Source organism: the organism of the source record quoted next, unplaced genomic scaffold (genome assembly GCF_019419815.1).
Source record: "Pyrus x bretschneideri cultivar Hongxiangsu unplaced genomic scaffold, Pyrus_bretschneideri_v1 Contig9, whole genome shotgun sequence".
NCBI classification, from domain to species: Eukaryota; Viridiplantae; Streptophyta; class Magnoliopsida; order Rosales; family Rosaceae; genus Pyrus; species Pyrus x bretschneideri.
Window position 1 is genome coordinate 6,001,052 of NW_025999831.1, and position 17,010 is coordinate 6,018,061.

At 36.5% G+C, this 17,010-nt stretch overlaps 1 protein-coding gene and 1 pseudogene across 2 annotated transcripts; both read left to right on the top strand.

Moving 5' to 3' along the window:
- Positions 1 to 4,466: 4,466 nt before the first annotated feature.
- LOC103946502 (villin-3) lies at positions 4,467 to 16,716 on the top strand. 2 transcript variants are annotated; one of them, XM_048576448.1, is made up of 25 exons: positions 4,467 to 4,734; positions 5,151 to 5,261; positions 7,174 to 7,305; positions 7,637 to 7,736; positions 8,134 to 8,202; positions 8,304 to 8,540; positions 8,685 to 8,862; positions 9,057 to 9,189; positions 9,492 to 9,651; positions 9,740 to 9,890; positions 9,970 to 10,070; positions 10,173 to 10,331; positions 11,170 to 11,238; positions 11,310 to 11,378; positions 11,475 to 11,612; positions 12,552 to 12,680; positions 13,037 to 13,184; positions 13,287 to 13,297; positions 13,395 to 13,535; positions 13,606 to 13,731; positions 14,525 to 14,587; positions 14,873 to 14,974; positions 15,529 to 15,778; positions 15,892 to 16,088; positions 16,170 to 16,716. In XM_048576448.1, the coding sequence occupies exons 3-25, from the start codon at positions 7,250 to 7,252 to the stop codon at positions 16,281 to 16,283; spliced, it is 2,901 nt and encodes a 966-aa protein (XP_048432405.1). In that variant the 5' UTR covers positions 4,467 to 4,734; positions 5,151 to 5,261; positions 7,174 to 7,249; the 3' UTR covers positions 16,284 to 16,716. The 2 variants fall into 2 exon arrangements, with proteins under 2 accessions (XP_048432405.1, XP_009355490.1); XM_009357215.3 differs by lacking the exon at positions 5,151 to 5,261.
- LOC125473617 lies at positions 11,876 to 11,999 on the top strand (annotated as a pseudogene).
- Positions 16,717 to 17,010: the final 294 nt, after the last annotated feature.

The following is a 17,010-nucleotide window of genomic DNA, read 5'->3' on the forward strand; positions in this document are numbered from 1 at the left end:
GCTTACAAGCCAGGCCACATAACTCAGTAGACAGAGCACTACCGCGTCAATGAAGAAGACGAATGCTATCGAACGACAACTCTGGTCTTGGATTGTAGACCAACAAGAAGGAACCAGCATAGAACCCAAAGTACTTTTCGACCACTATAGACAGTTGGCAAGCTTGACAACTTTCGGGCACGAAACTCCAAGGATAGGTCTACATAGAGGTCACTCCGGACCACATGTTGGCCATCGACAAAAAAAATCTATGAAAGGGCATAAAAGTTGTTAAGTCTAACGCTCATTAAAGTGCTTTCTAACTACTTGTGGGCGAGCGTTGTGCTCAGTACATGTCGATTCAAAAAGATTAGTGGATTGTAGTATTAAGTGGTTTTTTTTTTTTTTTTTTGTCAAAGCCTAAGGTATCCCTCACCTCGATGGATAGGACTAACACCAAGTGCGGCTTTGAAAGACTAAAGTAATTTTTAGCTCATTCCTGATCATAGTCAAATGGCACATGTTCTCTCAAAGTTTTCAACCAGAGTATAATTCGTGTAGTATCAAGTAGTTTTTTAGTGCTTGTATTAAAAGAGCTTCCGACAAAAAATTTGTTTGGGCTGAAATATTGTTTACATAAACTATCCAAATTGTTGGGTTTTTCAAGCCCATGATGAGTTGTCCTAAGGCTATTGGGAAATATAGTCTTAGTTATGCAATTGGAGTTGTTTACCCAATTGGACTTGGTTTCTTAATTGGAGTTGGCTTCTCAATTGGAGAAGGATTCTAATTAGGGTTTGAAATCCTTATAAAAGAAGACATTTGGTAGTCTATATAAAGGGGCTATTGTACTAGTTTTGGTGAGGGCAAAGTGTGTTCGAGAGAAAAGAAAAGAGATAAAAGTGTATTTCTTGTTCTTTCGGGCTTTTTTGTCAAGTCTTAATCTTAGAAGCTTGGCAACATTATGTGTTGTACTCATTACTCATGCAGTGAAACATTGTTGTTGTTGCCCCGTGGATGTAGGCATATATAGCCAAACCATGTTAACTCTTGGTGTTATTTATCTTGATTATTTTGTTTTCTATTTCTCAAATTTTGTTCTATTTTTTTCATTTCTAAACACGATATTCACAACACAAATAGGCTCTAAATCGGGTACTAAACTATCCAAAGAAATGTAATTCATTAATTAAAAAGAATTCTTTGAACATTGTCGAGGTCCTATTACCCCACCAAACAAAAGCCTCCTTTCCTTCTTTGAGTGGGTTGAAATTGGAGAGTGGACCCTTTGAATAAAACCAAAGCCTAATGCATGAAGAATTGAAGATAAACAAGCTTTTGGTATGAATTTATAGCACCCAAGCAAAGTCATGTCTGTTGTTATACCTCACATTGACCGTATTTATGAGAAAATACGAGTTTAAATATCCTAACTTCACTCCAACTAATACCGAGGTCTTTTGTGAAAAAACCCCACACCTGACAGACAGTTCATGTGGTAATTACCAAGTTTGGAACAATATCGGTGTTGTTGGAAGTGGACCTTTGCCCCTCTCTCTGATAATTCTACAATGTAAATTAACATTTAAGATGACACAATGTCACACATTGTGGGGAATTTGGATTTGGAAGATTATGAACAAGTTTTGCTTAGTCTTTATAAATAGGGTTAATTTTATTTTCACTAGATACCAAACGTAGTTAAATAACAAAATACCATTGGAGTCTTCATCTAATTTTTTTTTTTCAATCAAACGATATATTTACACAAAATGATGTAGTATAGATCTAAACCATCTAATGAGTCAATTATTGAATTCGCCATCAACGAAAGTTAAACTTAAGATTTTTCATGAATGAAGTGGAAAAAAATACTATAAATCTAGCAGTTATTTTAAATGAAAATTGTAGAACAGCCATGTAGTTCAAAACTTCTCTAAAGTTGATGGGCTCGACCTGTGTGATTTTATTTGGAATAACTGTTAAATATCCATTAAAAAAATTTACTTGGACGAAGTATTTATGTTTACTGAGACCTACTACCTTGGGCACATCTAAAATCTTAAATGATAGTAGTTAAACTTAATCGTATATATAGAACAACAATACCTTCATATACATGTTTTTTATTTGGCTCCCTCATATACATGTTGATATCAAAATCAACAAATTGCACCAACACGTGACAATGTTGACCAGAAGATAAACGATATTGTGTTTAGGAAAACTTTTTGGTGTGGTGGTCACATTGTGACGTGTTGGTATTAATTCACAAAGTGATTGATATATATATATATATATATATGTATGTATGTATGTATGTATGTATGTATGTATGTATATCCAAGCTGTATTGTACTAATACAATCTATTTTTATGGTATATTATCTGGTAAATAACTGGAGAGAATAAAATGTGAACTATGCTTAAAGTTAACATGTATTAATGTTATCATTGTCATGTTAGGTAAAATCATTGTCTGTGTAGTTAGAGAATCGGTACACAAAGAAAGGTGGTTCAAAAAAGTGTAGCTTCTAAGCAAAATATTGTATTGACTTTTGTTTTCTAAACTGTTTTTGTACCTTCAATAGGTAATATAAGTGACTGAATTATATTTGACCCACACTACACAAATGATCAAAGATTCCAATTCATAACTAAAAAAAGTTCTATAATTTTCTTTTTTGTTTGTAAGATGTTCATGATGGAAATAATACGTATAAGAGGATAGTGTGCGTTTATGTGGTCTTGTTAAAATTTTGTTGTAATTTTCAACTCAGTAAAAAGAAAAAGAGTCACACACCAAATTATCATTACAAGTTATACCATCCTATAAAAGGAGATAACAATCAAGTCAATTAACTCTTCAAACCAAAACCATTTTGCGATCCAACAAATTCCTGAATCGAGTAAATCTAATCAGACACACAAAAACTCAATTTAGCAGCCCCGCGGGGGTGCGCCGGGGTGGGGGGGGGGGGGGGGGTAATATTATATATAGAGTTTCATGATGTTCTGTAGAGTCATGCATATATGGATGTTAAGAGAGTTTATAAAATATATGTGGATTTTAAAAGAGTTTGTGAAACTTTTGTTATGGATTTTAATAGAACTATGCGGATTGACATTTTAGTGACCAATTCATTATTATCCACTTTTGTTTTTAAATTTTCATCATTTGAAATTGTGATTATAATCATTGTGGAAATGTCACGTGGTGATTGTCGCAAGATAGTGGTAGTAAAGGTAGGTGGTGGGCATATTAATGGTAGAGGTGGTGATTGTAGTGGTGCCATGGTGTTGGGGTTGGATGGTCGTGATGATGGTGGTAGAGGTGGCAGTCATGGTGATGATGGTGGTAAAGGTGGCATTTATGGTTGGGGGTGGCTTCCTTAAGGCGGTCATAGGAGGTTGTGGCAGTGGTGGAGGTGGCAATGATGGTGGTTGCGAGGATGGTAGCGATAGGCAAGGTGTATAAGATTGTGGTAATAGAGGTGGTGGTCATGGTTATGGTGACGACAACGATAAAAAGGTGGTCATATGGGTATTGGAATGATCATGGTAAGATGGTGATGCCGACATGATAGTCGAAGTGGTAATCATTGCATTATAGTGGGTCGTGGAGTATATCATAATAAGTGGAAGAAATGATATTCATCAAAGCATTTGGAATGGAAGTTGAATTTGCCATGACAATAAAAGTACCATAAAACACTCAAAGTCCATCAAAATTTGTAACTTCTTAAAATCCATTAAAACCAATAACTACACATGGATTTTTATAAACTCACAAAAAGTCATAAGTGAATACTACAAAATTTTCATGGACTTTTACAAAAAGTAATAATTTGAAAGTTTATGAAAGTCCATCAAACTTCATACACAATACATCATGTTAATTTAGGAAATTGTTGACACATAATAAAAAACAATACTTCTTTATGATACACTTTCATACACATTCGCTAATAGAACATTAGACGAAAGACCCATATATATTTCTAAATGTGTAAATTTTATGTGTCGACGAAAAAATAGCATTACTTAATAAAAATATGTACATGTACATAGAATTCTCAATTGAACATGCAAAAAGGTCGACAAAATTTCAACTTACAATATAAAAAGTAGGTAAAAAAGTGTAATGTTATCAAATCCAAAGCAAAAAGAATAAAAAAAAAAAATTTAAAAACTAAAAATAAAAAAAGTGGCGAAAGGAAAATTCCAAATTGGAAAGTAACAAGGCAAATAATCCTAAATTCCAAATAAGCAAAAAGAGTAAAGCCAACATGGCCGGTGCCACCGTCACCGGTTCTCTGCCTTAATTTAACGACTCTGCCTGTCAAAGCCAAAACTCCCTCTCTCTACTTTCTCTCTCTAACCTCTCTGTCATTCCGCTTCCGTTTTGCGTCGTTTGATTTCTTTCTGTTGCTCTCTTCTTCCTCCTCTCATAATTTCATCACCCATAAATTCATATATATTTCCATTAATTCTCTCTCTCTCTCTCTGAAATTACAAATCTCAAAAGGCTTCACAAAAAAGTTAGAGAGAGAAGCGCACACCCGCAGCAATAATTCACTTTCCTTTCCAACCATCTTCTTCTTCTCTCTCTCTCTCTCTCTCTCATTGTTGCCAGCTTTTGCAGCTCGTCCTTCCCATAACCCATTTCCCATCTCTCTCTCTCTCCCTCCCTCTATTATCTCTCACCCCCACCACCCTCCATCATTACAATTACACACAGAGATCCCATTTCAGGTACGTCAATTCTCTCTCTGATCGTTTTCATACTCTTTTCAGCTCCATCAATACCAATTTTGCTGTATGTTATCTGGATCTCTCTGTTTTCAAAGCTATTCCAATTTTGCTCTGATCGTTGTTTTGTTTGCAATTCTCGTTTTTTGTTATATGGGTTTTTATGGTTTTGTTTTAAATTTAATGGGTTTTGGTTGTTTTTGGATGAAGTTGAATATTTGATCTGATGGGGTATGTTGGTTTTTGCCTCCTTATTGATGTTGTTTAATCTGACCTTTTCTTTTCATGGATATTTCTTGATTTGAGTCCATAAAGCTCGAATCGATTGAGTCAAAATGATTGAGCTAGTAGTTGAACAAAATAACTAGAAGATCTTAATAATTTGCTGATATGTAGACTTTTGTGACTGCCTTTTGAAGATATATTGTCTGGGTTCTTTCATTTGGTAAAACTTTGCGTGTCTGTGGCGTGTGGACGAGTGCACCTTAATCTCAGTGCATTCTGCCGTTGTGTAATCAGGCAGTTTCCTGGTAAGTCTTCTAACTTTGGATTTGATAGTAATCTGTATCCAGTCCTATTGCCGTTTCAGTGGTTATGTTGATCACAAGTCATATTTCAGTTCTTGGGTAGTTTTTTACTTGTTTGAATACTGGAAGGGACTTTTAAATCTGCGAGATATCCTCTGTTTGCTACTTTTGAGTTGGATTCAGGAATGTTATGATCCAGAGGAAAGCTATGTTTGAGGATTCTTCGCATTAATGGGTTCAGTAATTAATTGCAGCGTTTGAATATGAAGTCCTATACAGCTAGCAGATGTTTCATGGATGGATTTTATACAGCCTGTTTGGAAGTATCAAATATTTGTTACATAAGTAAAAAATAAGATGAGTTGGAAAACATGCATATACAAAAGGATGACCGTTCTTGGCTGAGAAGTTACTGGTGATGATTCTTCAGCATTAGTGTGTACTCGAAGCCAATGGTTACAATAGCTTGTGATCCAAATTATATGGACAGTAGTAGAGATATAAAATTTAATCTATCCAATATATGATATATGAGAACATAAACTTATATTAGAACAATAGGATCAGCTTTGAGGACAAACTTGTTTTTTCGAATTTTTTTCCCCATAAATATATTCTATAGATTGATTACTCTTATTCATCTATGAGTAAGTTAAGTCATGATGATCTAATGTGAACTTCAAGAGAAGGACCATATGTCAACGCAAATTTTTATTGCTGTACAAAGATAATTTAAGCAACATCTATGTAGCAATTTATAAACTAGTAATGTCAGGGACTAGTTTTAAGTATAGAAGCGGCTCCACTCTAACACCAGCGAGTAGTATTAAAGATGGAAAATCTTAGGACAGTTTGTTCATTGGCTGAAGTACTATTTCGCTCTTGATGCATATTTTCTACTGACATCTGCATGCTCACATGTAAAGAAGAAGGGAGAATAAAGGGGATAAACTTCTAAAGATATGGTCAGGCAGCCAGCAGTTTGGAATTTAGATCTTTGTATCACTATGAATGGAGGCTTACCTAAAGAAAGCTACAAGCCTACTAGGACGAAGCTTGAAGAGGAGGGTCATACAGAGGTTTTCTAAGTTCTTTGGAAGCATATATGGACCAAATTCCTGATACATGAGAAGCAAGAGATGGAAGCAATGGTGCACTTTTGAGAGTTAGATACTGACTAATTTTATCGGGAAATACCTCTGGATATTGTTTCAGTTGAGAAATTAGTACTGGGAAGGGGAGTTCGTGAAACTAATGTAGTCTGGGAAATGCCTTTGGAAATATCTCACTTGAGAATCAGTCCAGCTAAGAGAGTTTATAATTGTTTTGAAGTCCAACATGATTTGTATTTTCCTATCTGAATATCAAGTGGGGTAACTTGATTATCAGAACCAAGGTTCGATGGGCCGATACAGAAGCTAGACCCTGAGTAAATGGACTGAGACATATCAACCTAGTTAGACAACTAAATTCCAAATACAGTGCATCAGCCCTTGAACTTCATTCTCATGCATGAATTAACTTACACATGTTTGTGTTATGTCTCATTGGGCAAGCACTTTTACCTGTTGATGTGAAGTTCTTTGTATACGAAATCCAATAAGTTGTTAGGTTAGCTTTATGGAGATGCATAGTGATCTAAGATGTAGGTGCTCACAATTTAAACATCATGAGAAGAGATCATATTCTAACAACTGATTTTTTCATAGTGCTAAGATTTACTATAGCATCTCTGTTGAATTTCTGTGTTGAGTATCAATGCTGATATTTGTACTATAGATAAGAATTTTTGAAGGATATCTATTACTTTTGATTTAAGTGTCTGTATACTGTTTTTGAAAATGATCTAGTATTCATTTTGGCTTGGTAACAAAACTCCTTTTGTTTATTTGTTTTTCTTTTTTTTTCCTTGCAGTGAACTCTTGTGGAATTTATAGGGACGCAGGATTCTGCCTTGCTGAAAGAAACATTCTTAAAAGGGATTTCAGGCAATGTCTAGCTCTGCAAAAGCTTTGGATCCTGCTTTTCAGGGAGCAGGTCAAAGAGTGTATCCTTTTACCAGAGTCTCAATAAATGAGTCTGCAAAATATTTCTTTTGAAAACCATAATGAAGGACAGGAACAAAAAACTTACTATCTTGCGTCCACTGAATAAAAAAAGTAAAAGTGACTTAAAATAAAATTACGGCCCCGGATAATCAGAACAGAGGCTAGGGTTCATGTGGCCAAACCTAAAGGTTTTGTTGTTATAGACAAAAAAGTAAGGTAGGTTATACTTTGTGTCAGTTTTAGGAATATGTAAGTCTTTCTGGTAATCTTTTAAATATGTTAATCATGTTGTGTTCCAAATTTGAGGTCGTGAAACTTAACATGTTATAGAGGGACTGAAATTTGGCGGATTGAGGACTTCCAACCAGTTCCTTTGCCAAAATCTGAACATGGAAAATTCTATATGGGGGATTCTTATATTGTCTTGCAGGTTTGTCTGGTTTTTACTCTCTTTAATTCTTTTCAAAGCCTTTATTATTTATTCTTTTTTCCCCACAAGATTGCTTTAGAAGAACGAAATTCGTCAGCATAACATAATTTTTTTCCAAGAAATGCAAAAGTGCAATGTTTCTGTTTTGGGTGATTCATAAGTTGATGTCATTCCTGAATAACCTTTTGATGTTCTCTATCAATTTTTTATTTTTATTTTTTTTTATCCCTTTCCCTTTCTTTGCATGTTCCACCCTAAGAAAGGGGAATTCAGGGATAGGTGGTTGGGGGGATGGGGCATGGGTGTACGACATATCAAACTTTGGAATAAAAAGGTGTACCTTCAAGGAGGCATTTTTCATTTATATGTTGTCATGTGCTTATCTGACTATTTGCAGACAACACAAAACAAAGGGGGTGCTTATCTTTATGACATACACTTCTGGATTGGGAAAGATACAAGTCAGGTGTGTATGCTTAAAGTTTGAACTTGACTTGAATTTTCTTTGACGTTATATATAGAAGTAAGAGAAAAATTGTTACTTTATATCGTGACTATTTATTGTAGGATGAAGCTGGGACAGCAGCTATTAAGACCGTTGAACTAGACGCAGTTCTTGGAGGACGTGCAGTGCAACATAGAGAAATTCAAGGCCATGAATCTGACAAATTTTTGTCATACTTCAAACCTTGTATCATACCATTGGAGGGGGGTGTTGCTTCTGGATTTAAAAAGGCTGAGGAAGAGGAATTTGAAACTCGGTTGTATACCTGCAAAGGAAAACGAGTTGTCAGATTGAAGCAGGTATCCTGTTCTTCTGACGCGAGGGTTTAGAGTTTTTCTTTGTATCTTTGTTTTGGTGTGGAGAGTTGGGAGTTCAATGAAGTATCTTCAATCTAATTCTGCTGGAGGTTAAAAGGAATTGCACCCTGCATTCTAATTTTGTAGGTTCCTTTTGTGCGTTCCTCACTGAATCATGATGATGTGTTCATCCTGGACACTCAAAACAAGATCTTTCAGTTCAACGGAGCAAATTCTAATATCCAGGAGAGGGCAAAGGCTTTGGAAGTAATCCAGTTTTTGAAGGAAAAGTATCATGATGGAACTTGTGATGTTGCAATAGTTGGTAAGTGCATGTACGGTATAACGATGTATATTATATAAAAGCCCACTGAACTCTTATCATGTTGCCATCTTCTCTAGTACTCAAAAGACCTGCATTATCCAACCAGAATTGTTACCTTACATTTTTGCTGTCTGTGTTGCCCATTCTTAATCGTTTCTTATTTCATTTGTCAAAAATGGTGTGCATTGTGGCAGATGATGGGAAGCTAGATACAGAGTCCGATTCTGGTGAGTTTTGGGTCCTAATGGGTGGTTTTGCTCCAATTGCAAAGAAGGTAACCACTGAAGATGATGTGGTTCCAGAAGCTACTCCTGCTATACTGTATAGGTATTCTCATATTTTGTTATTGTCTTTGTCTAGAACTCTTGATTTTTTAGTAAATGGCAATCTCTCTCTCTCTCTCTCTCTCTCACACACACACGCGCGTGCACGCGTGCGTGAGCGCGCATGATCATATGCTTTTCATGCATGTGCATCTGCATCTAGTAGGTGGCATAGTAAGCACATGCTCCTGACACTTGTTTGTGTGTCAGTGTCTGTCTCTGTGCCGGAAACAAAATATCTACTTATATGTTAATCTTTGGTATAATCCTCAGAAGGTTCTAACTTAAAGTTACTGGTTTTTGAAGCATAACTGACGGTGAAGTGAAGACTGTAGAAGGTGAACTATCCAAATCCTTGCTTGAAAACAACAAATGCTACTTACTGGACTGTGGTTCAGAGGTATTTGTTTGGGTCGGCCGGGTGACGCAAGTGGAGGACAGAAAATCTGCAAGCCAAGCAGCTGAGGTAGTGACCTGCACTTTTTTATTCATGCTGGCAAGCAGATAGGTTTATGAGTGAATTACATAAATGTAGCTCTTAATTTTGTCACCAGGAATTTCTTGCTAGTCAGAATAGACCAAAGTCAACACGAATAACCCGGGTTATTCAAGGTTATGAGACACATTCATTCAAGTCCAACTTTGATTCTTGGCCATTAGGATCAGCAACTTCTGGTACCGAGGAGGGAAGAGGAAAAGTAGCAGGTAATGATCAACTCCTCAGTTGTAAACTGTAATACTTTCTGGTGAGCTTTATTAATATTGTATCTTCATGGTCTGCTAGCTTTGCTGAAGCAACAAGGTGTTGGTTTAAAGGGCATTGCAAAAGGTGCTCCCGTAAATGAGGAGGTCCCACCTTTGCTAGAAGGAGGCGGAAAGATGGAGGTCTAGTTGATAATGATATATTTTATGCTTCTTGTAATGACTTAATTAATTAGGCTTCCTTGTTGATGTCTTTTGGAATATTGGGTATTCTGTTTTTTTCAGGTATGGTGTATCAATGGTGGTGCCAAGACTCCTTTGTCTAAGGAGGATATTGGTAAATTTTACAGTGGAGATTGCTATATCATTCTCTATACTTACCACTCTGGTGATAGAAAAGAAGATTACTTTTTGTGCTGTTGGTTTGGAAAGGATAGTGTTGAGGTAATTCACTTTGTTCCAGGTTAGAATTTTTAAATAATTGAAAGAATCACTTTGCTTTCTGTCAGAGTTCTTGTGTATAAAGTCAGAGACCTGCACTTCAATCTCTTGTTTACATAACCTTTTGTTTTAGAATAAAAGTTCGTGGAGAAACATTGTGCTTTCAGTTGGGGTTGGGGGTGGGTGAGGGTTGTGGAAATAAAATGTTGTGTTTTGGATGTCTTTTTGGGAGTTTTAGTTAGAGTTGAATGCCATTTCTTGAAGATAGGAGGAACACTTAATTTCATTGTGAGAGGTTGCTGTTTTTGGCTTCTTTGTGGGCCCCAGGAGCTGCAGAATTTGGAGATATTCCTTTCTTTGAGCCATAGTTGGATGATTATTATACTGGTTAAGTTTGCTTTGATCTGAAGTAGGAACGATGGATTGGTGGTGTAGGACCTTTTTAGGTGGTTATTCCTGGTCTTGTTGATTCAGTGTACTTCATGTCCACTTCTGGATTTTTTTAGTAAATAAATAAAAGTTCCATTCACATAGGAAAGAGACAATTTATGTCTAAGTGTGGTTTGTATTTTCTGGAAGGTTTTTCACTGCATTAAACATGGTGTTTGGTCTAGGTCTTCGTTTGTTCTCCTCTTTCTTCAAGCTATTATTAAACCTAGTGTTTGAATTACAGAGGATATCAAAGGAGAGAGTCATGGTTTTGTCTTCATTCTAATGAATTTTCATTTTTTTCATCTATTTTTCACCTTTTTGGTAATCGCTTGTGTAATATTTCGTAAAAGCACCCTTCTGCAATTGTAAGAGGACTTCTAAAGAATTTCTGTTATATAACCCATTTCAGGAGGACCAGAAAACTGCTGCTCATTTGGCTAGCACAATTTCCAACTCACTGAAGGGAAGACCAGTGCAGGTATCATATTATCTTTTGTCAATGTTGGAGAATGTTTTACAGACCTGCATATAACAGGGGGCCTTTTTCAGGGTCACATATTTCAAGGTAAAGAGCCACCACAGTTAGTAGCACTTTTCCAGCCTATGGTGGTCCTGAAGGTATTCTTCAGTTTAGTCTGGTGCAAAAACCTCTCCATATTAGTTTTATTTGGGGGTTTATTGTTATCTTTTTAATTTGACTGATTTCCTCTTCAGGGTGGCTTGAGCTCTGGCTATAAGAAATTGGTTGAGGAGAAAGGTCTGATGGATGAAACGTATACGGCAGATTGTGTGGCACTCTTTCGGTTATCTGGAACTTCTGTTCATAACAATAAAGCAGTGCAAGTTGACGCGGTATGAGCCAATTCATATGTTATAATCATGTATCCTACATGACAATACATGCTCACATATTTTGGGGAAGTGACCTTAGATAGCGATAAGAACTTCATATCTGATATTACTTAGCTCATTTCCTTGCTGGTTGGTATGATGACCATGGAGGACCTAATGCAAAAAAATGTAGTGAGCCCCAGACATGTTGCACATGGTAAAACTATAAAAGCCAGAAAAACAGAATAGGAATCAAAGATTACCCCTGAATTCCTTGTATAGGAAGACTTACCTGGACAGGGTCAATGGGCGATCAAGAAGGCTCATGGCCTAGGTTGGTGGCCTTCATTGCACTCTGAAGGGGTGCCTGCCTATGGTCTCCTCAACGTAGGAGAGCCAATTGGTGGCCTTCATTGCACTCTGAAGGGGTGCCTGCCTATGGTCTCCTCAACGTAGGAGAGCCAATGTCATAATTCCTTGTGTAGGAATACTTATCTGTTCCCTAGTAGTATACAACAACAACAACAACAAAGTCTTTTCCCTTGTAGTATGCATCTTTAAAATTTCCTGAGGTGGTTTTAGATTCTTCGGTTTCCCCTTAGTTATTAAGTTTGTAACAATGAGTGCTAAGCTTTTTTACATAGGTTTAGGTCAAGGATGGAGTCACTGGAGGATTTTGACACTGGGTTTTTAGCATGCTGTAGTTGGCCAGTATAGAGAATAATATGAGATGTTGGATGTGATTTATTCAGGGGAAGATGAAAAAGGATTATCTGTTTTTCTTCATAAATGTGGTAGGAAGATTTGAATGTAATTGCATGCTTTTGAGAGAATGTTTTCTATGCTATGTTTAAATGTTGGACTTCTTGTTCACTGCTGGAGATAATCTTGTACTCTTTGGGCTTTTTAAATTGTCTTTTCTTTTATCAATGTATACGTAAAACAAATTTCATTGTTTAGGTGGCAACATCGTTGAACTCTACCGAGTGTTTCATTCTGCAATCTGGGTCCTCAATGTTTGCCTGGATTGGAAATCAATGCACCATTGAGCAGCAACAGTTAGCAGCAAAACTTGCAGAGTTTTTGAAGGTACACTCGTATTGAAGATTCTATGCCCTCTGCCTCTTATGTAACTTATTTGCCTTCAAATTTATCATAGATGCACCATTCAGAAGAGTCAACATAACCAAGTAGGCTTAGTAAATGTATTTTAGTCAGGCTTCAAGTAACAATGGTATACTTAGGTCTGGCATTGTTTCGACTTAATAAAATAAAAAGAATAAGATGATTGTATACGTTGAGTTGATTGGGCACGGACGATGGATGGACAGCATTCAGTATTCATGCTTAGTGTAATTTAGTAGCATTTATTAGGCACTCGATTTTCAGTATTGCCACGGATATACTGTTCATCTATTTGAGCCTTGCATGCCTTGCTAATACAGCCAGGAGTTACTTTAAAACATGCTAAAGAGGGAACTGAGAGCTCATCCTTCTGGTTTGCTCTAGGAGGGAAACAAAGTTACACCAGCAATAAAGTTTCTCAGGAGATTGTCAGAGATCCCCACCTGTTCACATTCTCGTTTAACAGAGGTAGAATATTATGACATTAAATGATGTCTGAGTTAGAAATTTTATTTGTAAAGTTTGTTCCATTCTAACTCTGTTTTTTTTGTGTGTTCATGGATTCCCCAGGAAAGTTTCAGGTGAGTTGTATGGCCTTTTGAGTGTAATTGGTATTTACTTCCATTTTCATTTGGACGCTAGTGCTTCTAATTGCTTTCTGCATTTTTAATTTTGCAGGTAGAGGAAATTTACAACTTCACTCAAGATGATCTGCTGACAGAGGATATCCTTATACTTGATACGCATGCCGAAGTGTTTGTTTGGGTTGGTCAATGTGTAGACTCGAAAGAAAAGCAAAATGCTTTTGAAATTGGCAAGGTACACCTTAGAATATTTGCATTTTTGTCAGATGTTTCATTTGTTACATTTTTCATTCATATTGGTGCAGAAATACATAGCGCTGGCAGCATCTCTGGAGGGTTTGGCTCCTAATGTACCATTATACAAAGTTACTGAAGGAAATGAACCTCGCTTCTTTACAACATACTTTTCATGGGATCTTTCAAAAGCCACTGTATGTTCTAAAACAACAAACTCTCTCTCTCTCTCTCTCTCTCTCTCTCTCTCTCTCTCTCTCTCTCTCTCTCTCTCATTTAGATGAGTTTTAAGGAATTTGTAGTCAAGTAAGGAATAATCAAAACACATTAAGTTCAACGTAACAATTTTCTGTAATTTGGAACTTTCGGAGGGGTTTTTACTTTTCTATTTTAATTGAAATAAACTAGTCTTTTGGAGTAGAATCAAATCAAGCGTGCATAATTTGTGTGGAATGCAGTAAATGATAATGCTGTGCAAATGCCATAACAAAGGGAAGTGATAAACTGCCTAGATGGGAAGAGAATTGTTTTAGGGATCATTACATATAGAATATCATATACCAGTGATTAAATATACAAAGAAGTCTATCTTCTCAAATAAAACAAAAGCTTAGAAGTCTAATTTGGAAATAAGATGCGAGTCGATCAACATTGTTTTCTGGGTATATTATTGCTGATTGATGATGTGCTTACCTTCTCTCCCTCTTTAACCATGTCAGAGATAATGATCTAAAGTATGACTTTGTTTCTGCTACAATTGGTAATGCATTTGAGATTCTAGACATTTCATTTAAATAATTTTAGAGGCGGACCAAAATTTATTGTGAGGAAAAATTATTTTGATAGGTAAAGTGTAAAGCAAAGTGGCATGACAATGTGTAAAAAAACTTTGTAGATATCAACTGTTTTAATTGAAGTACTTTATACGGATGGATAACTATATTCCGTTTAATATATAATTTTCTTACAGTATATCTACCCTAAATGTAGGTTCAAGGAAACTCATTCCTGAAGAAGGTGTCAATACTCTTTGGAATTGGCCATGCTGTGGAGGTAATGTCTATTATCAAACATGTTGGATTGTAATCTCCTCTTGTACATGTGTGCGAAATTCTATATAATACATTCTATCTAGTATATACAAGGGAACCATGATCATAAATTGTCTTAAGATTCTCGTTATAAGTTAATTACTGGAATAATGTTCTTTTCCTAACAGTTTGAAATGGTTTAACAACGTAAAGGATTGAAATCTATCAAATTTTGTAAATTTTTTTTGCATTATCGTATATTATCCTTCTGTAATTCACGGAGAAGGGATCTCTGTTGCTGGATCAGGACAAGTCCACTGGGAATCAAGGAGGACCAAGGCAAAGAGCTGAAGCCTTAGCTGCTTTATCATCTGCATTCAATCCATCCTCTGGAAAGTCACCCCTAACGGTAATTAATTTTTTTTTGTACCAGTATCGTGTGCTACTGGATGCTATTGCCATGTTGTCATGTCTTCACATGAGGTGTGCAAACAAGCAGAAGTTGTAATTCATTCCATGAATGAATAGTAGGAACTTTTGTCCTACTTAAGTACTTACAGAAAGTTGCATTAGAAAGTGTACATCCCCTACCCCATCCCCATCCCCCCCTTCCCTCTCTATGCTCTAGTTCATGTTATCATTCTTTTTTGGAATAATCAACTAGGGAAGTGGTGTGTGCATACAAACACCCCTTAGGTTTTTGAATGTTGCATTATGACGTTGGATCTGATATTGATCCCTCTTTGCTTTAGTGTTGTTTCTTAGCACCTTAGCACCTTTTCACTTTTCACTTTTCCTTTTTTTAGCACCTTTTCACTTTTCACTTTTCCTTTTTTTTTTTTTTTTTTTTTTAATGATCCATGATCAATAATATTTGGTCTGAATCTCTGATACATGACGGTGTTGATGGATTTTTCTGAGGCCTTGTATTCAATAATTCAACTGCCACGCAATGAATCATAGGGCCAGGATAAGTCCAATGGATCGAGTGAAGGACCGAGGCAAAGAGCAGAAGCTTTAGCTGCTTTATCTTCTGCATTTAATTCATCCTCTGGAAACAAGCCTTCTCTTCCCAAGCCGTCTGCTTCAGGTCGAGGATCACAAAGAGCTGCAGCAGTTGCTGCGCTTTCAAATGTTCTTACAGCTGAAAAGGGTAGGTTAACACCGGATGCTTCTCCTTTGCAAAGCCCTCCCTCAGAAACCAGTGCTTCTGGTAAGAATGTAGAAATACTTATGATTATCCATTATATGTGTGGGTTGCGAATGGATCTGATGCATTTGGGTACTTGCAGCTGACACAAAAAGTGATTTTTTTTTCTGAAACAGAGGGTCCTTGGGAGCTTCCTGAAGTCAAGGAGACAGGTGAAGCTGCACCTGTTTCCGAAGGCAGTGAGGAGGATTCAGAACAAAAGACACTGCAGGACGAGAGTGATAGTGAAAGTAGTCGCAGTACTTTCAGTTATGACCAACTGAGGGCTAAATCCAACAATCCTGTAACCGGCATTGATTTTAAGAGAAGAGAGGTTGGTCGTATGTGAATGTTGTCACTTTCATCAATCTCTGCTTTGAAATCATAGTGACATAACCTCTGCTTGGTTTTTCAGACCTATCTCTCTGATGAGGAGTTTCAGACCATATTTGGGATGCCGAAAGATGCTTTCTATCGACTGCCAAAGTGGAAGCAAGACATGCAGAAGAGGAAAGCTGATTTATTCTAGAGGCCAAATGCAATAGAACGAGTGCTTTTACACTGCTTATTTGCATCCTGACTCGCAATTCATTCATTTTGATCTGTGCTTTCTCTGTGGTGCCTTGTTTTCTGTCTAGCATTTTGCTCTCGATGAACATAGCGCTGCGGTTAGTATCGGTATTGATTGAGATACTGCCTGAAGAGTGATTTTTCCATCTCCTTTTTCTTTGTTTCTTAACTGTTGCTGCCTCATGTAGTTATCGCATATGGTAGTGTAAAGCGCAACACGCAGGTCAAATTCTTTCATTTGCTCCGCATGTATTTTGATTTTCGGTTTTACTTGATCATCTTTTTTTCATCTTTTAAACTTTTTTTTTAAAGGGGATTTTGTATATGCAACACATTTGTATTTTGCAACTGTGACGAATATGAAGGAATGGGCAATTGTTTGTGGTTTGCAATTTATTGGTGTCATTGAACGAGGGTTTATCTGCAGTACGCGTGCACCAAAATAATTAAATCCCAGCCTTCTATTATTGAGCTTAAAAACGTGCGGCTGTGATCAATTTGGCATGCATGGTGCGCATCCCATGCGTAGGGGGTCTGTCCGCAGGGGACAAAATATATCGTTGTATAAAAAAAAGGAATTATTATTAGCATTTTAAAAATTTTATTCTACACTTATATTAAGTGTATTTTTCTTTCTAATTATAAAAAATTTGAAGTGTTAAATGAGATTTTTACAGTGAATAACA